At 44.8% G+C, this 24,821-nt stretch overlaps 1 protein-coding gene across 4 annotated transcripts in view; it reads left to right on the forward strand.

The window, feature by feature from the left end:
* The window catches only part of Dmgdh (dimethylglycine dehydrogenase), a 74,957-nt gene that overhangs the window by 24,095 nt on the left and 26,041 nt on the right, over positions 1–24,821 (forward strand). For all 4 annotated transcript variants that reach the window (XM_063281294.1, XM_039101723.2, XM_039101722.2 and 1 more), the window contains 9 exons: positions 2,079–2,327; positions 5,389–5,587; positions 7,461–7,630; positions 8,023–8,176; positions 10,100–10,265; positions 10,842–10,972; positions 13,729–13,946; positions 17,215–17,372; positions 20,134–20,193. In XM_063281294.1, coding sequence (XP_063137364.1) covers positions 2,079–2,327; positions 5,389–5,587; positions 7,461–7,630; positions 8,023–8,176; positions 10,100–10,265; positions 10,842–10,972; positions 13,729–13,946; positions 17,215–17,372; positions 20,134–20,193 — 1,505 coding nt within the window. The remainder of the gene's footprint in view (positions 1–2,078; positions 2,328–5,388; positions 5,588–7,460; positions 7,631–8,022; positions 8,177–10,099; positions 10,266–10,841; positions 10,973–13,728; positions 13,947–17,214; positions 17,373–20,133; positions 20,194–24,821) is intronic.

The raw sequence follows: 24,821 nt of genomic DNA on the forward strand, positions 1-24,821 counted from the left end.
TACAGTTAGACGGGCAAAATGTATCCTTTGTTTCTATGACAAAATGCACTAATAAGCAAGGCACTGACTCAGAAATTCGTAATTATGTTTGAATAGGGCAGAATTTATTTCCTTCAATTTATGTTTTTAATAGAAATGACCGGATCAGGGACACCACAGTAGTTTGAATTACTTGGTTAAATGATGTGACTTTAGATTTAAAAACCGACCTAGTGTGTACAACGACAATAGGTGGCTTTGTTATGTTTTCCTACAAAGAAACTCCTGACGCTGGTAATTTATACCTTTCTACAGGCAGTAATAAATTAAGTCTCTAAATTATTAAAGACCAGCAAATGTCTCCAGTGCCCACAGGTTGGATTTCAAGTTTACAAATGGGGAGCCAGTGGAGGGTGATTACTCAGCCATGACTAACCTGACAGGCCAGGGCAGAAAGAACAGCAGGGCACTTAGGTGGTGTTTGCTCAGATGGAAACAAGTGATGCTAGCTGCTGGGGATGCTGGCTGCTGGGGATGCTGGCTGCTGGGGATGCTGGCTGCTGGGGATGCTGGCTGCTGGGGATGCTGGCTGCTGGGGATGCTGGCTGCTGGGGATGCTGGCTGCTGGGGATGCTGGCTGCTGGGGATGCTGGCTGCTGGGGATGCTGGCTGCTGGGGATGCTGGCTGCTGGGGATGCTGGCTGCTGGGGATGCTGACCTGCTCAGGGGACCAGGTCTGCTTCCCAGGTTGACTCATAGGTACCTCTGTACCTATCATTGAACTATGTAATGGCAGGAATCTCAGAACCCCTTGCCAGATTTTTTTTTTAAAGCAGAAACAAAAACAATAGAAAATGTAGACTACAATCTGAAAAAGCAGTAATTGAGAGGGTTTGCCAATTCTTTGATAGTTACTCAAACTACCGCACAACAAGCTGGTCAACAGAAGTCCCTCCCTACGAATAATTAACTGAAAGTTAAGCGCACCATACCTTTGTCCCCCGACACCCCACAATTACATTGATCATTTTTACATCCTAAAATTCCTTCTTATGGGTAATGCCGTTGTGTTTGTTTAAAAGAAAGTCTTGCTAGCTGGGTGTGGTGACTCATGTCTGTAGTCCTTCCCTGGGGGAAAATGGAGGCCAGAAGTTCAGAAGTTCAGTGCCAGCCTGGGCTACATTAAATGTTTGAGGCCAGCTCTGGCTACGTGTAACCCCATGCAGCAGCAAAAAGTCTTGAAATTTGGTGGCCATAGACCCTGGGGTCTGTCAGACAGATAATCCAGGTTCAAACCTTGGGAAACGACAAGAAGGGGAAATATCTGTTTCGGGAACGGGTGTCCCCAATCTCTATCTTGCTGTTTCCTCTTCTTTCCCTCAATGCGTGGGATGAACTCACCTCACCATGCATGCCCGGAAGTCTCCCCACTGATTTCCTATAAGTCTCTCTAGTTTTCTGACTACGGTGCTCGAAGGCGCCGGACAAACTCACCGTTACTCTTGAAGTAGCAGAACTTAAAGTATTCTTCTCCCAAAGTACATAGACTCTGAATTTTAAGTCAACAGAACAACCTTGAGCTGTGGAACTGGAGGAGGGCAGGGTTTAGGAGGGGTAGACATTGACTCAGAGCTAGGCGTGCTGTGCTGTTCTGAACTGTGCAGATGGGCTTGCCCTCTAGCTATGCCCATCTACAAGCAAGGCTAGTCTGTTATTGCCTTTCTTATACACATCTGTATTTGTATTTTATATTTATGTTTGGTTTGGGTTTTTTGTTGTTTTTTGTTTTGTTTTGCTCACCTTTGCTTGTGGGTAATAAGATTTTTCATGGAAGGAGCTTCTTTGATTTGCAGAAATTATCAAACTATTATCCTCTTTCTCATTCTACTTTGCAATGCTCAAAAATACTTACGAGGTTGGAGATGTGACTCAGTGGTAGAGCCATACCTGGCAAGCATATATAAGGCCTTTGGTTTGCTCTCCAGCACTAGAACCAAATAAACAATGAAATTTATAAATATAAATTTCTATATCAATGTGTCATAGGTATATGTATTATGTACATGGTGGCGTTTTTAAAAATAATTTTCTCACTTAAGGATTTTGGGCTCGTGAAGTGGGTAAAATGATTGGACTAGACCATCCCCTCATCCCTGTGCAACATCAATATGTCATCACATCAACAATCCCAGAAGTGAAGGCTTTGAAACGAGAACTCCCAGTCCTTCGTGACTTGGAAGGATCCTACTACCTCCGACAGGAAAGGGACGGGCTTTTGTTTGGTCCCTATGAAAGTCAGGAGAAGATGAAACTTCAAGCCTCCTGGGTCGCTCATGGAGTCCCTCCAGGTGGGTTCAGCTAATGAAAGGTGTGCAGGACAGAGATGATGGATCAGCTCCCCAAAGCGCGAAGCTCCCCAAAGCTGGAAGAACAGAACAAAATCCCAGTGCTGACCTCCAGGTGTCTGGGATGGCAAGAGGGAGGGGTTGGAGGTGACTGTCCTTACACCCTGTGGAGAAAGCCAGGCAGGAGGAAAGGGGAGAGACGTGGTTGGTTGAGAAGAGAAGCTGACATTGGTGCTGGGGCTGCTAGGAAAGGCTCCAGGTGTAGTTATATCTGCCCGTGCTGTCTGTCTGCCACCCCCCTCCTCCTCCATCTGCCTGCTTGGTCTAGTTTCACAATCTGAACAGATGCTTGTACTCTGACAGTTGTCCACACTGCAGGTCCCCAAGACAGGATATCCAGCCTACAGCTGCATACCAGAGTCCTCAACAAAGGCGGAGCTATGGGCAGAGGCCCTCCTGTGCCTCCCAAGTGGGAGAGGCTCAGAGCCCTATGCCTCAGCAAGTGGGGCCATGCTTTCTAGTTCTATGGGGGAGAAGGGCCAGGATATTTTTGTTGTTTTGTTTTGCATTTTTCCCCATGAAGCCAAATCAAGAATCAAGTTGTCTAGGCAGACACCTCTAGTTTTAATCTTGTATGTGTGTGTTTGTCCATGGATTCAGGTGCATGTATGTACAGGTGACTGTACACGCAAAGGCCAGAGATCATCCTTAGGTGTCATTTCCCAGACACTGTCTACTTCTTATTTTATTTTTTGAGATTGGTCTCTGGCTGACTAGGAACTCATCAAAAGCTAGGCTGGCTGGTGAGCCCTGGGGATTTACTTTGTATCCATCTCCCTAGGCTGGGATTAGAGTACATGAAGCCATACCCAGCTTCTTTATCTATTCTATCTATCTATCTATCTATCTATCTATCTATCTATCTATCTATCTATCTATCTATCTATCCCTTCATATATCATCTATCATCCAACTATCCATCCATTCATCCATCCATCATCTATCTATCTATCTATCTATCTATCTATCTATCTATCTATCTATCTACCTATCCCTTCATATATCATCTATCATCCAACTATCCATCCATTCATCCACCCATCATCTATCTATCTATCTATCTATCTATCTATCTATCTATCTATCTACCTATCCCATCACATATCATACAACTATCCGTCCATTCATCCACCTATCATCTATCTATCTATCTATCTATCTATCTATCTATCTATCTATCTATCCCTTCATATATCATCTATCATCCAACTATCCATCCATTCATCCACCCATCATATATCTATCTATCTATCTATCTATCTATCTATCTATCTATCCCTTCACATATCATACAACTATCCGTCCATTCATCCACCTATCATCTATCCATCATCTATCTATCTATCTATCTATCTATCTATCTATCTATCTATCTATCATCTATCTATCTATAGAGCTATCTATCTATAGATCTATCTATCCATCTGTCATCTATCTACCTACCTACCTACCTATCCATCATCTATCTATAGAGCTATCTATCTAACTATCTAACTATCTATCTATCTATCTATCTATCTATCTATCTATCTATCTATCAATCTATCATAGATCTATCTATCCATCATCTATCTAAACCATGGACTCTGAACTTAAACTCAGGTCTTTGTGTTTGCAAGACCGGTTCTTTTCTAGACAGGGCCATCTCCCCAACCCTATTTTCTGGAATTGTATGTTGATAAAGTTTGCAGCATGGAACAAATCTCTCCCTCTCAAGTAACAGAAAAGGATTTCTGACCCACCTCACCCTGCAGAGGCTGGTCCAGCAGACAAGGGGCTTTGGGTTTGCTGAATGGGATCTGCAGATATGGACCTGAGCAGAATTGTTCCTGACTTCAGAGTGAGAGCTGAGCCAGTAAGGGAGGCTGGGCTGGGTCTCTCTGTCCACTCTGCCCATGCTGTGGCTTTTCTTCCAAGTAAATGCTGAACAAATATTTATTTAATCCTAGCTGGAAGGAAGGAGAGCCAGACTGTGAGTTGTTCCTGGCATGGATGTCCATGTGTCCTATGGCAACCCTGGTAGATTGGAGGCTCCATGCCACTGCCCTGACCTGCGGTTCTCAGGAAGGGCCGGGGGAACCTGGGTGGATACTGTGTGGACAAATGCCATGAAGTTTTTCTGTGGCCCTGCTTTGAGTCACAGGGACTTCTAGGACAAGAAAAAGGTTATGCAGGATTCACCTCTGTGTACAAAATCCTTGCCTGTGGGTGATTGCAAGAGCAAGCAGCAGGAAGGAGGGCCGTCTGATAAAAAGACGGTTCAAGGAGCTCTTAGTCGGAGTTGGGGATTTAGCTCAGTGGTAGAGCACTTGCCTAGCAAGTGCAAGGCCCTGGGTTCGGTCCCCAGCTCTAAAAAAAAAAAAAAAAAAAAAAGGAGCTCTTAGTCCTCCCTCCGAGATCCCAGATCATGGTCCTCCTTCTCCAGTGTCCTGGAGTAACTGACAGTCCATTTGTTCTCACTGCTATGCTAACTGAACGATTTAAAAAGTCTCTCCTGACAAACCAACTTATTGTTCCTTTTAAAATAACGATTGGGTTAAATACTGGAGGGAAAGACAAGCACAGATTTTGTTTCTCTTTACTAAAAAGATGTTTTTTGTTTCAGTAAAAATAGCATTATAGTTCCCAGGAACATGATGGGTACCAGTGTGGGGATAGAGAGTGCTGAGTTTAGACTTAATATTTATTACACTGATTGATTTATTGATTGATGACTGATTGGTATGTGTAAGTGGGCATTCAGATGTCACAACACGTGTGTAGGGGGCAGAGGATGACTTGCAGGAGACAGTTCTCTCCTCCCACTATGTGGGTTCTAGGGAATGAACTCAGGATGTCAGGCTAGGTGGCAGCTGCCTTCACCCTCTGAGTCACCTCAATGGCCCCAAGTTTAGCATCTAAAGAAAAAGGAAGACCCTTCTGTACAGCACTGTTTCAGAGGCTGCCTTGCTCTGAGGCTCACCTTACTCGGGGGACATCCTTACCATGACGTCTGTCTCTCTAGGCTTTGGGAAGGAACTTTTTGAGTCTGACTTAGACCGAATCACAGAGCACGTGGAAGCTGCCATGGAAATGGTTCCTGTTCTGAAAAAGGCGGACATCATCAACATCGTCAACGGTCCTATCACCTACTCTCCTGACATTCTGCCTATGGTGGGGCCCCATCAGGGGGTCAGGAACTACTGGGTGGCCATTGGCTTTGGGTGAGTAGTACCCTGAGAGTTGACATTTCTTGGAGAAGCGCTTACTGCTATGATCCGGTCTCGAAGTATCAGGCCCCAAAATGGTAAACCTAGAAGAGGAAGGGTTGGGGAGTAAGGTAAGGGTGGGGTTGTCTCCTCCCGATGAGGAAGGAGAGGAGGACGGAACTAATCATATAATGGGCTAAGCACCTACATGATAAAGGTCAGCACACGGAGGGCAATGGTTTTCTGAAACCATTGTCATGTGTCTCCTGTCACCTCCATTCTTCCTGTCTCTTTTCATGTCACTACCTTCTAAGGGGTCAATTTGCCCCAATTGGACAGGGACATTTTCCTAACAGAACATGACATATTCAAAACATCAAATGGCTTACGTATTTTCACCATAATTCCTGTTTGTCTAACGTGATTTGCTTTTGTGTGACTCCCTTGGCGGCTGCCTACTTAATATTCCGCTCCTTGCCAGTGTTTCATTTCTAATATCTGTCCCATTAATATGCTGAATACTGATGTCAAACTCACTACACCATCACATCACAGTCTCTAATATTCTAGTTTTCTTCTCTATTCTCTTTGACTGTTTGATCAAATAATCTTGAATGATTGCCAGCTCTGTGCCCAAGCCTCGAGCTTCAAGTACAAAGTGACGGCTTTTTATTGTCCCCGAGCAGTAACCTGTTAACAGACAAGGTACATTCATTCTTCTAAAGGAGTGTAATTGTGGAGAAAGCATTTTGCTTTCTGCCAAATTCCTCCCACGATTCTTAGAACCAAGACGCTGGCTGTTAGGTTACTATAGTTTAGGGGGTGCTGGAGTGCTTATGTTAGGATTTAAAAAAAAAAAACATTATTAGTGGGGATCAAAATGAGGGAGAGAATGAGGTTCTCCCAATTAGTATCAACTTCCCTTGATTCTCCATGATTTTCACCCCATTCTGGTTTCAAACACCCCTCTTTATGTTATCATAGAAAAACCCATATTGAAAGGCTGTGTTAGACAAGAACAGGCAGGTAGACCTGATTAAGCCAACTGGAAGCGGCCATTCAGATATCACAATCATATGTGAGGTTGAAAGCATTTTTTGTGGCCGAGGATACAGCTCAGCCGGTGAGTACTAGCTTAACATGCAAAAAAGCCCTGGGTTTGATCCCGGGGTCCTATAAACCAGGCACAGTGGTGTATCCCTTTAAAACCAAAGATAAGGAGGTGGAGGCCCCCGGAAGATCAGAAGTTCAAGGCCACCCTCAGCTATGTAGTCAGTTCAAGGCCAGCCTGGGTTACGTAAGACCCTGAGGCATCGTCTTGTAAAAATAGGAGACAAACAGACCTTCCCTTCCAAGTGACCTATTAGTTGCAAAGGTCATGTTCCTTTCCACAGGTAGCCACTGTGTGCCTGCCTCTGTTTGGATGCTTCGAAGCTGAAGGTTCTTTGCATGGAGAATCACCCTAGAGAATTAGCACTGCACTGAGTTGAGAAGAGGTGGGGGTGGGCGCCTCCCCCCGAGTTTCCTGTCAGTCAGGATAGTGTCAGCTCAAGAAGGCTCCTCTCTGGAGTCTCCACCTTCACTAGGTGACCGCTGTAGGCTCGCTGTAGGTGTGGTAGGTATCCCTTGAGAAACCGTGCAAACAAACCAGCAACCGAGCCAGGCGCCTTTCATTTGCATGCCAGAATGCACATTGATTTGTTTGGTTTTTTTTTTTTTTTTTTTTTTGAGGAAAAAGATGATTATTAAAACATAAAGAGTATATTACTTGTGTGTTCTGAAGAGCATAGGTGACTTCAAATCTGATGCCCGGGAAGATGGTATTTGAACGTTTTGGCACTTGAATGCACCATATTTGTAATATCCGAAACATCTTTGTATCCAAAAGATATGGCATAATCCACGCCGGTGGGGTCGGGACGTACCTCAGCGACTGGATCCTGCACGGAGAACCTCCCTTTGACCTGATAGAACTGGATCCCAACCGCTACGGCAAGTGGACGACGACGCAGTACACCGAGGCCAAAGCCCGAGAATCATACGGGTTCAACAACATTGGTGACGTACTAACTTGCTGTTCTCTAGAAAGACCTGCAGCATCTCTCACTTAAAACGCTCTGTTCTGTTCCCTGGGGCCGGCGAAGAACTGTGAACAGCACTGTGCCTTAAGAAATGGCAAGAAATGTGTCACCGTATGCGGTTAACGTATTGAGCCCGTCACTAAGTGTGTTACCGTATATGGTTAATGTATTGGGTCCATCACTGATTCTAAGTACTCAGGGTATTTTTACTTTACTCTTTGATGATCAGTATAACTGACATCTTTGGCGGGGGGGGGTGCATATATATGCTTTTGGGTTGTCAACCTCACCGTTTCCATTCTTAAAAGCCCTTCAGTGTATCGGATCATTTCACTTATAAACTATTAGAGCCCTGTGTTCCCTTCTCAGTTGGTTATCCTAAAGAGGAACGGTTTGCTGGGAGGCCAACCCAGAGAGTCAGTGGGCTCTACAAAATCCTGGAGTCCAAGTGTTCCATGGGTTTCCATGCAGGCTGGGAACAGCCACACTGGTTCTACAAGCCCGGCCAGGACACTCAGTATAGGTAAGTGGGTGTCTGAGCCTGCCTGTGGTTCTGATCGGCAGCTGCACTAGGACAGCAGGGCACCAATTCCACTCTGAGGGGAACACCGAGTCTCCTCTGGTCTCATTTACTTGCTTATGATGGGGGTATTCCTTAGACCAGCCCAGGGGACACTGGCCAGTCTCAGTGATGCCTGGTCTACTTAGCAGTTACCAGAACCTCAGAGGACCTTTCTCAGCCCCACCCAAGTATAACTGGCTTTAATTGGCTGCTGAAATATTGTCATGGCTTAGGGTTTCTGGACAAATTTCATGGCATTCAAATGCTGTGTGGAAAGGACCTACAGTTCTGGGTCATGAAACAGACAAGAACACCTGCACTGGGGGTTAAACTAAACCACCGAGCATGCCAGCGAAACAGGCCTCTGAGTGCCTGTGACGCGCTGGACTTGGGGTTAATGGTGATTATTTTTCCCAGTGAGAACCCCTAAACCAAGACAAAATGAACAGCAAATCTAGAAGCTAATTTCCAGTTCCTGTCAGCCTGTCACTTTGCTATTTTAAACAGGGTTCAGGGCTAGAGAAATAGTTTAGTTGGTAAAGCACTTCTCATGAGGACTTGAGTCCAGTTCCCAGGACCCGTGTATAAAAGTTAGGTCAGGGCATATGCTTGTAGCCCAGAGCTGTGGAAGCAGAAGCACCGGGGGTCTCTGGGTCTTGCCGGTCAGTCAGCCTGTTAGGAATGTTAGGCCCGCTAGAGACCCTGACTCGGAAATAAACCAGGTGAATGGCTCCTGAGATATGGCATGAAGGTTGGCTGTGGTCTCAACATATACAAACACATATGTGCACATACATCCAGATAGGAACATGCATGCACATGAAACAACAGGGTTTGAAATCTACTTTAAATTCAGTTAAGTGGCATAAAAATACAGAGGTGGGGATGTCGCAGATGAGTGCGGTTGCCCTCGAGGCAGCCGGTCTAGAGTGGTTGGAAGCCACGTGCTCAGACTCAGATGAATACTAGCTTTGCTTTTCATTTTGTGATGTTAAATCAGGCTTAAGTTTCTTTTAAAAAAATTAATAGTTAAGCTACAGGGAAACGCTCAGACTTAGCACCCTGTTCGGAAGGTAAAAACACCAAGTTAGAAGTTCTTTTGCTAAAGTGGAGATGAGTCAGGTAACCTTTGATCTAGACCCTGTTCTGTCAGTAACTACTGCAAAAGACCTAGAAGCCACTCTGGGCTTTTTCTCTGAAGAGAGAAGGTGCTGGGCTAGACCATTGCTTATATCAGGGATGGGCACTCCCTGGAACCTGCCATGATGCCCGATCCCCTTTTAACAAGTGGAAGTGCTTTGTATTCACAGTGTTGGCTAGAAGGCTATGAGTGTGTGCATGCACACACATGACATATACATACATAGATACACACACAGAGACATATACACTCTACACACAGAGAGGCATATGCACTTATACACACACAGAGACACAGGCACAGGTACAAACACAGAGACATGGAGATGTATGTACATACATGCACAGACACATATGCACAACATTCATACACACAGTGAGGCCATTCTGATTTAGTGAGGCCTTACAACTGGTGTTTGAAAAATACTCCCCAGATGATTCTAACATGCAACCAGGCTTTAAAAACCCTGGACTGTTGCCTTCTACACTGCCCTCCAGACTAGAGGACCCATGAGTTTTTTTCCCCACTAATTAACATTTCATTCACTATAAAATGGGTCAAAGGATAGATGGGTAACCTATAAAAGATCAGATTCCAAGTGTATATGATTTACAGAGCAAATTTGCGGGTGCCCCTCCCCCAGCTTCAGAAGGCTTTCCTAGAAGGGAGAAACTGATTAAAATATTCTTATTTTATATTGTACAATTTTTGGATAATGGCTGGCAGTAAATATTGTGTTTCAGGCCAAGTTTCCGCCGCACAAACTGGTTTGAGCCGGTGGGCTCTGAGTACAAACAGGTTATGCAAAGAGTTGGTGTGATTGACCTGTCTCCGTTTGGCAAGTTCAACATCAAAGGCCAAGATTCCACCCAGCTTCTGGATCATCTCTGTGCAAATGTCATTCCCAAGGTAAATAGACAAGGTCCAGGATTCTGACCTGGTCCTTTAAAAAAAAACCCAGATCCAACCTTCTTTGACTCCATGTATTCCAAGCGGATGCTAGAACACTTCAAGGGACCTCCTGGAGTGTGCAACTGAAATTTCTGTGGAGTAGACTGTCATCTAGGAAATCAATGACTTCCCTTAACGTGCCAATGAGATCCCAAAAGCTGATTGTAGTTAAATTAGTATGTTGTTGTTCTTTGATTATTACACGTATTTTATCTATGTGTGTCACGCATGTAGAGGTCAGAGGACAACTTGCAAAAGTCTTTCTTTTTGACCTGTGGGTTCCAGGGATTGAGTTTTGGGTGGCTTTGGCCAAAAGTGCCCTTACTTCAGTGCCATCTTCCCAGTCCTGAAGTACCATTTCTAGGGCAAACAATCTCGTATGATTGTTTAAATGGGAAATTTAAATAGATCTTTGGTTTAGTTCATCTACTTGACATGAATGGTAAGAGGTGAGGCTTTTCATGGTCCCCACAACTAACATGTGTGCGAAGAAGCTTAATTCATCCTCAAGTGATTTTAAATTCTTTTGTGCAGGTGGGTTTTACAAACATAAGTCACATGTTGACGCCCAGAGGTCGAGTGTACGCTGAGCTGACTGTTTCCCACCAATCTCCTGGGGAGTTCCTGTTGATTACTGGCTCTGGGTCGGAACTTCACGATCTTAGGTAAATGGACATCCAGTGAAATGATTTTGTCCAGGTGACCCAGTGGCCCAACCTTATACAGTTTTTCTTGTGCTAGTATTCTCGTTTCATTCTGTTGCTGTGATGAAATGCTGTGACAAAAACAGTTTAGGGGAGAAAGGCACAGACTTCAGTTTGCGGTTTCAGGTTACAATCCATCATGGTGGGGAAGTCAAGGCAAGAATGGGAGCTTCAGGCGGCTAGTCACATTGCAGCTGCAGCCAGAAACAGGGAGAAATGAATGTGGGCACGGTGACTTGCTTGGTTTGTCCACTGTCATACAGTGGTGGATGCTCTCTTTGTGGGGAATGGTGCTGCCTGTGGTCCCCCTGCATGGGGAATGGCACCACCATGATGGGATGACTCTTCCTACTCTATTTAATTTAATGAAGGCAGTGCCCCACAGACACGTATACAGGCTACCATTCCCCATGGAGATTCTTCCCATAGATGATTCTGGATTGTGTCAAGTTGACAAAGATGCATCATGGGAGCTGGAGAGATGGCTTACCTGTTGCCAGCACTGGCTGCTCTTTCAGAGGACCTGGGTTTGATTCTCAGCACCCAGGTGGAGGCTCATAGCCGTGTTAACTCTAGCTCCAGAGGATCTGACGTCTTCCTCTGGCCTCCAGGGGTACAAGTACATGCATGGTGCTCAAACATACATGTAGGCAGAACATGCCCACATATAAATAAAACAAAATAGAAAAGAGATACACAGTACTTACAGAACAACTTTCTTTTTAAATTAAAAAGTCTCTCTCTGTCTCTGTCTCTGTCTCTCTCTGTGTCTCTCTCTCTCTCTCTCTCTCTCTCTCTCTCTCTCTCTGTGTGTGTGTGTGTGTGTGTGTGTGTGTGTGTGTGTGTGTACAGATGCCTGAAGAGGCCATAATTGGGCATCAGACCCCATGGAGTTGGAGTCACAGGTAGCTGTGAACATACCTGGGTGCTGAGAACCGTACTCCAGTTCCCCACAAGAGCTTTAATTCTCTTAATCACTGAGTCATCTCTCTAGTCCCCAACTTTAATTCTTAAACCTCATCAATGTGCATAAACCTCATGTGGTTTATAGGACTGTTTGAAGCAAAAGACCCCGCCCCCTCCACAAGGTGCCCTACCCAGTGGTTTTCTGATTCTGATAATCTTAACTCTTATTTATTAAACACCATCAATGAACCAGAACTCCTTGTAGACACGACCTCAATTAATTCTCTTAAGATTGTGCAGGGGCAGGGGAGGTGCGGACTTCGCAAGCCAGAGTTCAGACTCCTCAGCAACCATATGATGGGACATAGGCACAGTGGCTTGCAGGTAATCCCAGCACTTAGAAGCAGAGACAGGACATCTCTAGAGCAAGCTGGCCAGCCAGGCTATCTGAGTAGGCAAGCTTTGGGTTCAGGTGAGAGGCCGGGCCTCAAAATAGCAAAGTGAAGTGCTGTCTTAGTTAGGGTTTTCCTACTGTGAACAGACACCATGACCAAGGCAACTCTTCTAAAGAACACTATTTAATTGGGGCTGGCTTACAGGTTCAGAGGTTCAGTCCATTATCATCAAGGTGAGAACATGGTAGTGCCCAGGCAGATGTGGGAGCTGGAGGAGCCGAAAATTCTACAGCTTGATCCAAAGGCACACAGGAGATTGACTTCTGCGTGGCCAGAGGAGGGTCTCAAAGGCCATCCCCACAGTGACACACCTACTCCAACAAGGCCACACCTCCTAATAGTGCCACTCCCTGGGCCAAGCATATCTAAATCACCACACGTGCCATCAAGGAAGATACTCAGTGTCAACCTTCGCCTCTGCATACTTACAACATGTGTACATATATGTACGCCCCACATACCAATGGGCTAAATAAGAAGAGTTTGTCATTTATCCTCATTTGGAGATGAGGAAACAGGTGTGGATTAAAGTTACCTGCTCAAGTCAGCGTGACTGAGTAAGGTGCCACACTGGGCTAGCTTCAGCCGGCTAACTCCCCTGTGCACACTGGCTCACAGCTAAACTGCTGACCTGCCTTACTTGGACCTCCATTCTGCTGTGAAGTCTCCACCTTTTCAGTCTAGTATCCCCAAAGTGTGTGGTGATTCTTATTTAATCAAGGTCTGGCTCAGGTTTTCACCGGAGCGGTAGAATTATGGAAATCTGGTGATCAAGTGCAGGGGTGTGGAGGTCACCTTAACCATTGAGCCTCTTCTCAACTAGGGGAACACTGTGATAGACTTGCAGAGTTGCAGGGACAGCTCAATAAATTACAGCCTGGCCCGAGAGTTGCCTTCCAAAAACTCATCAAAACTTAGAAATTGAGACTGGAGTTTTTCCTCTTTTCCTTGTGATTGTCAGAGCAATTACATGTCTGGTGGCAGGTGCATTATTAATGGCTAGCAGCACAAGGATGCATCTTGTGTACAGGTATTGAAGCAAATTCAGATTTAAATTAATTTTTGAAAATGGGACCATTAGTTTAAATGCAACTGAACCATCATTATTTATAACTGTGGCAAAGCTCGTTTAAACTGGAAGATTCTAGTTACTGGGAAGAATCCCCTCCCAAGTCTTAAGTGGGCCATTTACATCTAGGGAACTCAGGTCTTTAACCTTCAGAGTGAGAAGGCTACATGCCCCGACCCTCTAGGGACTTTCTGATAATTCCAAACTTGAAGGCTTCAGAGACATAATATGTTAGAAACATGTATTATTCAAGTGACATTTACCCAGGGCTTATGACCCCAATGCAGATGGATTGAAGAAGCAGCCGTCAGAGGTGGCTATGATGTGGAAATTCGAAACATAACCGATGAGCTTGGGGTCCTGGGAGTAGCAGGGCCATATGCAAGGAGAGTCCTTCAGAAGCTGACCTCAGAAGATCTCAGTGATGATGTCTTCAAGTTTCTTCAAACCAAGTCTTTAAAGATCTCTGACATTCCTGTCACTGCTATCAGGATCTCCTATACTGGTAAGAGTGGGGAAACAAGCTAACGTAAGGAAAGGCTACCAGAGATGGGACACACACTCACTGCAGACTGCCACACACTGTCACACTCACAGTGCATCACACACATACACACACACAAAACCATACACACTCACACACACACACACACTGCAGATTGCCACACACTGCCACACTTACAGTGCATCTCTCTTTCTCTCTCTCTCTCTCTCTCTCACACACACACACACACACACACTGCAGATTGATTGCCACACACTGCCACACTTGACAGTGCATCACACACATACATACACAAAACCACACACACACACACATACACACACAGTACACCTCTCTCAAACACACACATTCACTGCAGACTGCCACACATTGTCACACTCACAGTGCATCACACACATACACACACAAAACCATACACACACAAAACCACACACACTCACACAGTCACACTCACAGTGCATCTCTCTCAAACACACACACACACTGCAGACTGCCACACACTATCACACTCACAGTGCATCACACACGTACACACACAAAACCACACACATTCACACACACTGCAGTCTGCCACACAGTCACACTCACAGTGCATCACACACACACAACCATACACACACACATACACACACTATAGACTGCCACATACTGTCACACTCACAGTGCATCACACACACACACAACATACACACACACACTGTCACACTCACAGTGCATCACACACAGACACACACACAACCACACACACACTCTCACAGTGTATCACACACACACTGCAGACTGCCACACAGTCACACTCACAGTGCATCACACACACACACAACCATACATACACACACACACTATAAACTGCCACATACTGTCACACTCACAGTGCATCACACACACACATACACACACACACTATAGACTGCCACATACTGTCACACTCACAGTGCATCTCATATATAGTCACACACAACCACACACACACACACACACACATGCTCACATACACTGCAGACTGTCACACACTGTCATACCCTCAAGTGCATCCTCACACATACCCATACATACACTCCTGTATACCCACACACAGCCACATACACAATCACATCCTTACAATGCATGCTCACACGTGCTCACATGCACTCACACACACTCACACGCACTCATATACTCACACATAGCCATACATTGTCACACCCTCACAACACATGCTCACCCACAATCACACATACTCACACATAGCCACAGATACTGTCAGACCCTCACAGGGCATGCTTACACACTCACAGTCACAATACATGCTTACATATACACATTCACAAACATATACTCACACATAGACATACACACTGTCAAACCCTCACAATAAATACACACACACACAGAGTCACAAAACATGCTTACACATACTCCCACTTACATCATACACATACATAAAACATAGCTACACACTGTTACACTCTCATAGTACATGCTCACACACACACACTCATACACATAGCCACACATACTATCGCACACTCACAATGCATGTTCATACACTCAATGCATGCTCATACTCACCTACACACATACATTCACATGCTCAGTCATGCACACACTCATTCACATGCACACTCACATGCTCCCCCCCACGTAACTTGCTCTGATTTTGAAGAAAGATTTCTTCTGCCTAACTCTAAGACAAGAAGTCTGTTGGCCACTCCCACTCTTTACAGGGCTTCCACCGGCTTCTAGTTGCTTCTCTTTGGAAGTGTAGATAAGAAAGGAACAAAAAAGGCAGCTGTTAGAATAACTGGTAGACCACAGTCAGCACACTACATGGGGACACTCACAGATAGTGTGGCTTCCAGCCTGTCATGACAGTGCCAACCTTCCCACTAGAACAGTGGTTCTCAACCTTCCTAAGGCTGCAATCTTTTAATACAGTTCCCTTGTGTTGTGGTGACCCCAACCATAAAATTATTTCATAACTCTAATGTTGCTAGTGTTATGAATTGTAATGTAAATGTCTGTGTTTTCCAGTGACCCCTGTCAAAGGGTTTGTTAGGTCCCCAGAAGGGGTTGTGACCCACAGATTGAGAACTGCTATTCTTAAGTGTATGCTCACTGGAGACCTCTACCCACTTTTGCATGGAGTGTATAGTATTTTTATATGTTTAAGGCTTTCGATTTCTGGGTTGGAAGCTGGAGAGTCTAAACCTTGAACTCCATTCCTTCATTTTTGTGTATGTGCATATACGTTTGTGTATGTTTTGGGGGGTTTGAATGCTTACATGTTGGGGAGGGCAGTGATCAACTGTGTGTGTTGCCTTGTTTTCCACGATTCAGCGGAACACAGACTAGGACATTAGGTGAGACTGGCCTGTCAGAGTGCCATGTCCCCCACACAGGGCAGCTTGCAGGAGTCAGTTCTTTTCTTCCCTGGTATGGGTCCCAGCAGGGATCAAACTCATGTCATCAGGCTTGGCAGCAAACACCTTTCCTCACTGAGTCATTGTGGCTACCCTCCCCTCCCCCGAGACCTCCTGTGTGTGCTCTTTTAAAAAGTGGATTCTGGGCAAATTCAGGTCTTCCTGTTTACCCACATAGTAAGTACTGTCTAAAGTTGCTCCTTGCTCTCTTTAAGATTTATTTCTTATGTATGTGTACACTGTAGCTGTCTTCAGACACACCAGCAGAGGGCATCAGATCTCATTACAGATGGTTGTGAGCCACCATGTGGTTGCTGGGAATTGAACTCAGGACCTCTGGAAGAACAACAGTCAGTGCTCTTAACTGCTGAGCCATCACTCCAGCCCTCCTCGCTCTCTTTAAAGTTTATTTTGTTGTGTTTTATTTTTAGATGGTGTCTCCGTAGCCAAGGCTGATCCTGGGCTCACAAACCTCCTTTCTCAGCTTTCTGAGTGTAGAGAATCACAGATGTCCTCCCATACCCACATGAACCCTGTGAAAACATGTGTTAGCTGTTTACCTACTATCACTGTCCTGAAAATAGTTGAGGCTCAGTATGAAACCAAGGTCCAGGCTGAAAAGTGAGTCCGGACTTCAGTCTCTCTGTCTCTGGAGGCAGGTTATCCGGAATCACTCTCTGTGCAGGAGTCAGGCTCACACACAATGGCCAGTGAGCTGACTGGCTCCTTGTGAACTGCTCTTTTAAAAACAGGCAAAAGGCTGCTTTGTGAGAGTGGGGGTTTCTTCTGCAGGTGTTAGCTAATGTTAGCGCTCGCCCTGCAAGCACCGATCTTATTCCTGTGTGGGCTCTGCCCGTGCATTTCAGGTGAGCTGGGATGGGAGCTGTACCACAGACGAGAAGATTCTGCAGCCCTTTATGAGCGGATCATGAATGCGGGCCAGGAGGAGGGCATCGACAATTTTGGAACATATGCCCTGAATGCCTTAAGACTGGAGAAGGCTTTCCGGGCCTGGGGGTCAGAGGTTTGAATGCTAACACCCTCACTAACTTATGCCTCTCTTATTGTATCTAATTTTTGTTGGAGGACTAGTTTTAAGAGCGTGACCATCAATTCTGGCTAGAAGAGAAATGGAATGTCATTTAGATGACTTTGAGTAGGGAAAGAGCCCCCCTGCCTCTCTTCTTCCCAGTTGAACATTGACTGGGTTCTGGGGTAATGTTCATTCTGCCTTACTTCCCCCCTGCTTGGTGGAGAACCCCAGACATTTTCTGGCAGACACAACCCAGAGGATTTGAGTATCATCTTTCAAATCCTTGCTTTCTCCTCTGTTATGTCTCCTTTTCTTCTCATAACACCCTTGGGTGAACTAATGTCCTTTTCTTTTGAGGGACAGTGGTCCTGTGTGTGTGTGTGTGTGTGTGTGTGTGTGTGTGTGTGTGTGTGTGTGTGTGTGTGTGTGTGTGTGTGTGTGTTGCTCTAGTCTTGAGGGTTTCTCTTTGTATAATGGGTAGCCACTAATACAACATTTTTTTTTATTCTTTTTTTTCGGAGCTGGGGACCGAACCCAGGGCCTTGCGCTTGCTAGGCAAGTGCTCTACCACTGAGCTAAATCCCCAACCCCATACAACATTTTTATATGCACCACTTCTGCTTCGTGTCTGTCTTAGTTTCCTCCCTGTTCCCGGAAGTCACAGTGGCAGTAGCCTGAGGGAGCTGGTCACATCACATCCGTAATCCAAAATGATTGCATGCCCGTGGACAGCTGCTAGGCTGGCTTCCTGCACTTTACCCAGTCCAGGACCCTCTGCCCAGTGAATGTGGTGTCCACAATTGTGCTGGATCTTTCCACACCAATTGTTGTCATCAAGAGAAAGCTTCTATGCGCATGCGCATTCCCAGAAGCCTGTCTTCCTGGACTTTCCTTTACCAGGACTCTTATTTTGTTTACAATGCCCAGATTCCTGTGATTAGAGTCCTTTTTACCTAATTTATTTCCTTGTGGGAGAACCAAAACCCTAACTCTTCTAGAGAACTGATGTTTTAGGGGCCATTATAAACATGAGCCTCAGAGTGGGGATTCTACTAATCTCTTGGATGCGCTGCACTCTTGTAAAATGGAAAATTTATCCTAAAGAATTGATACAGACATAAAAATGGTTAGTAATGAGCCGAACAAACACACCATACAGTTAATTTCCAATTTAACCCGAAAGCTCAGTTACTCTTGGAAGAAGCCAGGTCCTCCCTGCTGCAGTGAGCTCGGTCTGCAGCCAGGACTCAGATGACGCCAGCTGCCCTCAGAAAACAAGACAGTGTTGCCCGCATGCTCAGGAAGAAGGACAGAGAAGCCACCCCTTGAGTGTTACACATTGCTGTATTCTGTTGTCAGTGTTTCTGATGGTTTTTCTGCTTCCTCTCACCTCACCATCTCAGCGTCCTCTTTTCCAGCAGCGCCTGAGCGCCCTCTAGTGCAGAAACGTCGACGAGCGCGCTCTGTTTTCCTGAAAAAATTCACAAATTTTGAGCCTACTGAAAAATAATTTCAGAGTAACTCAAGCTAATTTAGGAAATATCAGAACAATGTTATGCGGTGTTAAAATAGTCTTGCGTTTATCTTGTTTATGTTGACTCTGAGAGGTTAGAGCAGGCAGTTCTCATCTCTATAAAGAGAACACCAAAATGGCCCGACTTCCAGAAAGGCCCTCCACTCATTAACACTGTTAACTGAATACATCGTGGCATTCTGTCCCCATTTCTATACACTTAACGGTTTCCACTGAGTTTATCTCTTTCATTTTTCCTCAGTTCTCACCACATAAATTAGAATCTTCGGAATTGATGTATCCTATCGTGAATCAGCTAGTTCTGGGCTTTAACCCCACCTCCCCTTTTTCTTTTCTTAACTCTGCAAAAGCCGGTGTTCTGTCATCTGCTTCTCTCCCTTTATTCCTGTTCACAGCTAACTGCAAGATAAGCAACATTACTTGTGACTTGTAAAAACGTAATAATGTAATCAAAATTATTACATAATATACATGAGATTCTTGTTTGGGGAATATCATGTACTAGCCTTCAAATATTTATGAAGGTAAAAGTCGGAGGCTGGAGAGATGGCTCAGTGGTTAAGAGCAGTAACGGTGTGTGCTACTCTTACCAAGAACTAGAGGTCAGTTCCCAGCATCCTCACTGAGCAGCTCCCAACCTCCTGCTACTCCAGGTCTGGGATAGGGCATCCACACACACACATGTGCACATAGCAAGAACAAATAAATTAATTAACACCTTTAAAAGAAAAGAACAGTGGGCACAGATGCCACTGTTCAGTCTCTGTGTTTGCTGTATTTAAAAATGACAGCATTTGCCAAAAGGCTTCATTTGAATTGAAAATACTGCTTCAGAAAGTAGTTCATAATTAGTCTTTTAAAGAATCTTTACTCAAAAACCATCAAGTGTCCTTGATTCTGGCAAGAATAATATAAGAAAGTGATGTCACTGTTCCGATCACTGTTACGTATCAGTTCAAGGTGGGAGCCAGTGTTTGCCAGTATTTGCTGAGTGAAGGCAATGGGTTTGTTTCTGTTTTAGTGTTCTCTTCATCTCTCTCCCTCCCCTGCCCTGTACTAAGACTTTCTGGGAGTGGTGTGCACTTCCTTTAATCCCCCACCCCGGGGAAAGAGGCAGGCAGAGCCCTCTCAAGTCCTAAGCCTTTTAAGGATAGCACAGTTCTTATGTGAGGCAAACTAACATGCTCCTCTAGCATTCGAAACCTGTTTTCCTTCCAGATGAACTGTGACACAAACCCTTTGGAAGCTGGGCTGGACTATTTCATCAAGCTGAACAAGGTATGTTTCTGTTCTCCAGCACGCATGAAATGAATGGGAAGATGATGGCAGTGTTTGCTGGAGAGCCGTGCTTTAAAACGTAACCAAGCATGAGTACAGAGGAAACGAGTCGAATGTAAATGCTAAATACCACGTAATGCTCTGTGCGAATGATCTGCCATCATTCTATCCATTTCGTTTGTGGGGCTGTGCCTAGAGATTTAAGGCAGCAGAATCCAGCTTCTTTAAGGGTTAAGACTAAAACCCAAGGGGCTGGAGAAATGGCTCAGTGGTCAAAAGCACTGACCGAATTTCCAGAGGACCTGGGTTCAATTCCCAGCACCCACATAGCACCTCGCAACTGTTTATAACTCCAGGGGAGCCAACATTCTCACACAGATATGCATGCAGGCAAAACACCAATGCGCATAAAAATTTGAAAAAGTAATTAAAGGAGGACTACATTCCAAGGCAAGAGTTAGTTAAAAAAAAAATCACAAGACGATTAACAGGTTTCAACAGACATCTTTCTAGAAACTGCTGTCTGTATGAGTGTTACATATGTATCAGCCATTCCTGGTGGCTGACAAGGTTGCACCTTGGCTAACCAAGCAGTCTGGACATTGACTTTCCCTGCATGCTTAAAGGAGAGAGCAGCCTTGCCACACTGAGTAAAGCCGGTGCTTCCAAATCTGTTTTGCATTCAAATATACATCAAACACGTGTTTCCAATGTGCCCAGTACAAAGCGGATATTTACTGAGGAGCCAACACAGGTCCAAAGAATTATTTTTGACATCCATGTGCCAAAGGGACACTCAACATCAGTGGCTCAGTCTCATCTGGGAACTTGTTGGAAATGCCAATTCTCAGGTCCAATCCTAGACTTACTAAAAGCAGTATTTCTGGGAGCCAGGCCAACCAAGCTGTGTTTTAATAAGCCCTACAGGGGTTCCTAAGAGTTGAGGAACACGATGCTACATAATTACTGTGGAAACTTGTATCATAGGAGGCCAGTTTATCATGGTCCTGCTCGCTGGGGCCAGCCCTATCCGTGTAAATGAGGTCATGCTGTTGAGCCGAGCTCCAGAGCCTCAGTTAGATGGAAGAATTTAAAGGACTTGCCTAAGTAGTTGAGAGTGACAAGGTCAGGAAGGACAGCTACTGCCAGGCTACTAGTTAGGATCCCCAGATACACCGCCAGGTTCATAAGCTCTAGGCTGCTTTCCTCTTCCATGGGAATACGTAACGCACATCTATAAATCGGGCTGTGGGAACTTTTCTAATGCTTGGCATCAGTTCCCAAATTCTCAGCTGAAGTAGTAGCAGGAAACGTGTGTTTGCTGTGTTTGATTTTAGGGGCAAGGACCCCATAAAGAATTCTTAAAGGAATCCATCTTTTCTGCGCATTTTCCCTGGCTTGTATTTTTATGATGTCCCATCTGTCTCTGCGCTAGAGAAAGCAGGTGCTTGGAATTTGAGCAGCTCCTAGCAGCAGATTCCTCCTTGTGGTGACAGAATTCTGAATTTGGCTGTCTAAAATAAAGATGAGAATGCCCAGCCCCTCAAAGTACCTAGCTCTCTGCTGCTGGCCCCCCGATGGGGAGAGGCGGGCTCTGTTCTTCTGCTTCTGTGTTTTGGATATTATTGTGGGGAGACGGTCTCAGTGAATGATGTGTTTACATGGAAATGGATGCTTTAAGATCTCCTTTATGACAGTCAGCAGGTGCACATATGAATTAATTAGCTCTTTTAAATGGTGTCATTAAATAACCAAAGCCAAGATCCAAAGCAAATTGTTTAAAAGATGCTAATTTTGACTGATGACATGTTTTTGGATGCTGGATTGTTGGTCCTTATTCAGGTGTCAAAGAGTTAGTTCTTTTTTTTTTTTTTTTTTTTTTTGGTTCTTTTTTTCGGAGCTGGGGACCGAACCCAGGGCCTTGCGCTTCCTAGGTAAGCGCTCTACCATTGAGCTAAATCCCCAGCCCCAAGAGTTAGTTCTTGACGACTGCGCGTTGGGTAAACACAGAGCCCAAGGAGTTGGCCATACCTTCCTGGGCTGGGTCTCCTCCACTACTCGATGAATTCAGATGGTTGGTTGCTATCAACCTCATGGGAGAGAAGATACATGCTAATTTCTCAGGCAAGAGACTAGATCTGATTGGCTGTGGTGACAACCTCCTGGTAGTGTCACGGCTTTGCAATCTACGATGAGAGACAGCTTCCTGGAAATCAACCATTGTAACCTAAGCTATATAAGTCAGGTCCTGTGCCTATGAGCCAAAACCGCTACTCATTTAATGTACAGAAAGATGTTCCTTTCAAAGCCTGTTGGAAGGTGTTCTAGAAGATTTAAAAGGATAGTAACATCCAAAATCCACATTGCTTCAGAAAATAGATGTAGGCGGAAGCTGAAGGGAAGGCAGGGGAATATTTGGTTTCGATAATGAAAAAAGATAACAAAACAACTTTAGAATTTTATTGGTCATTTTTTTTACCTTTATTTATCTCCAAAGTCAATAATTAGAATCCTTCCATAAATCCTTAAATGCTCAACATGTGGCAGCAGCCAAAGAGATGTAGAGAAGTGGCTATCGGAGCTGGGAGTAAGGGGGCACGGGGATGGAATCAAGTCACAGGGAGGTGACACCACCTGAGGAATCCCTTTAGCCCGTGTCTGAAGCTCAGTGTGACACCTTGTCACCTGCCACTTTCTACCACAGTCCTTTCTCCTATGGGCTTAGTGGGCCTGAAAATCTACCCTGGTTTCTTTTTCCTTACAACATATATTATGGAAGTTTATAGACTGTCTTATAATTTGAGACCCTCCTCAGGTGTGCCTGTGTGTGTGTGTGTGTGTGTGTGTGTGTGTGTGTGTGTGTATGTGTGTGTGTGTGTGTGTTATTTTAACAAAGTGTCAGCATGGCTGCATGCCCATTAGAGTGAGGGGCGGGGGAGGAGCGTAGTCAGCACACTTTGTCAAAGTGAACCGTGTTCGTCAAACTGCTGAGGAGGTAGAGAGAAAGGAAGTGAGAAACAGGGATCCTCTATTGCCAGCCCAGCTCCCTCCCTGGCATAAGCCTATGTGAAAGACACAAGGCACAGGCATGCACACACATACAGACACATACACACCATCAAACATGTACACACTCACACACTGTAATACAAACACAGACACACATATTACATCCACAGAGACATGCACTCACACACATACATATACTACACACACACACACACACACACACACACACACACACACACAGTCATAGAGGTCATTGCGATCATCAATCAGTGTTCAGTATAGGAGGTCGTCAGCTGAAGTGGTCACTACTTTTGTGGTCACTGTGGTGGTTAATCATAGTGGTCATTGTCATGTGCACAAACACACTTATACACATGTACACACACAGGCACACACCTGCACACACTAACACATGCATATACATTCAATGCATGCATGCATGGGCAAACATTCACACACACATACACATTCAAAAACACATGCACACACACCAACACTTATTAAATATGCACACACATGATTACACACTTGCACATGCACACACTCACATAGGCATACACATCACAATGCACACAGGTATACATATGCACCCTCACATGCACACACAGTCACACACTCAGAGGCATATTCACATACATACACTTGCACACACATGCACATACACAGACATACACATGAACACATGCATAGACACACTCATACACATGCATACTCATATACATGCACACGCACATATATGCACACATGCACACACAAGCATACACAATGCATACAAGCACATACACATATATCCATTTCTCAAACATTTATTAAATACCATTTCTGCATCTTGCTAAGCCCCAGGTTAAAGATACACTTCTGATGCCTCTCAGAACTCAAGGAGCTTGAGTTTTTCAGGAAGTCAAGCTGTAGGATGAGTTCTTGTATTCTAAAAATACCATTCTGCATAAGGAGGGGCCTGCCACGGGTGGCAGCACTGCCATCTTGTGGAAGTAAGCAGTAGCATCCCAAAAGGAAGCCGTGCAAACCAGTTCAAACCAGCAAATCAAGTCAACACATTTGCTTTTAAATATGTAACTAAACTTCTACTAGCAATAAGCCTAACTTTGTTATTAATAGTATTTTGACTTGTTCAAAGTGAAGTTTGTGTGGGGAGGAAACCAGCAGGCATTGGTTATCACTGGAACTGGAACAATTCACTCCTCTAATCAGGAGCAGCGGGAAAGCAGCTGCTTTGGGATGCTATTGACATTCACGGAATTTTCCTTAGTAATTACCAAAGCTTTGTTCATTCCTAGAGCCAGAGGGAGTTAAGTGCTAAGAGGAACACTCTTAGGCAGAACCAGATATTATTCTTCCTCATTCTCCTGTTTTGATTTTATAGCCATAGAAACAGAATAAAACATGACATATATTGGCCCCAAGTTAGAAGACAATGCCAATTCCAGAAGCCAGCAGTAGACAGATATAAAATACTTACCAGGAGGTCGACAACAGTCTATGGAGTCAGTGAGACTTAGCTGCGTTTGTTCTTTGCAACAGGGTCTTAATATCCCAAACAGGCCCCATACTGACCTAGAGCTAAGGATGACCCCGACCCTCAATACCAACGGCTTCAT

Source organism: Rattus norvegicus, chromosome 2 (assembly GCF_036323735.1).
Source record: "Rattus norvegicus strain BN/NHsdMcwi chromosome 2, GRCr8, whole genome shotgun sequence".
Taxonomy (NCBI): domain Eukaryota; kingdom Metazoa; phylum Chordata; class Mammalia; order Rodentia; family Muridae; genus Rattus; species Rattus norvegicus.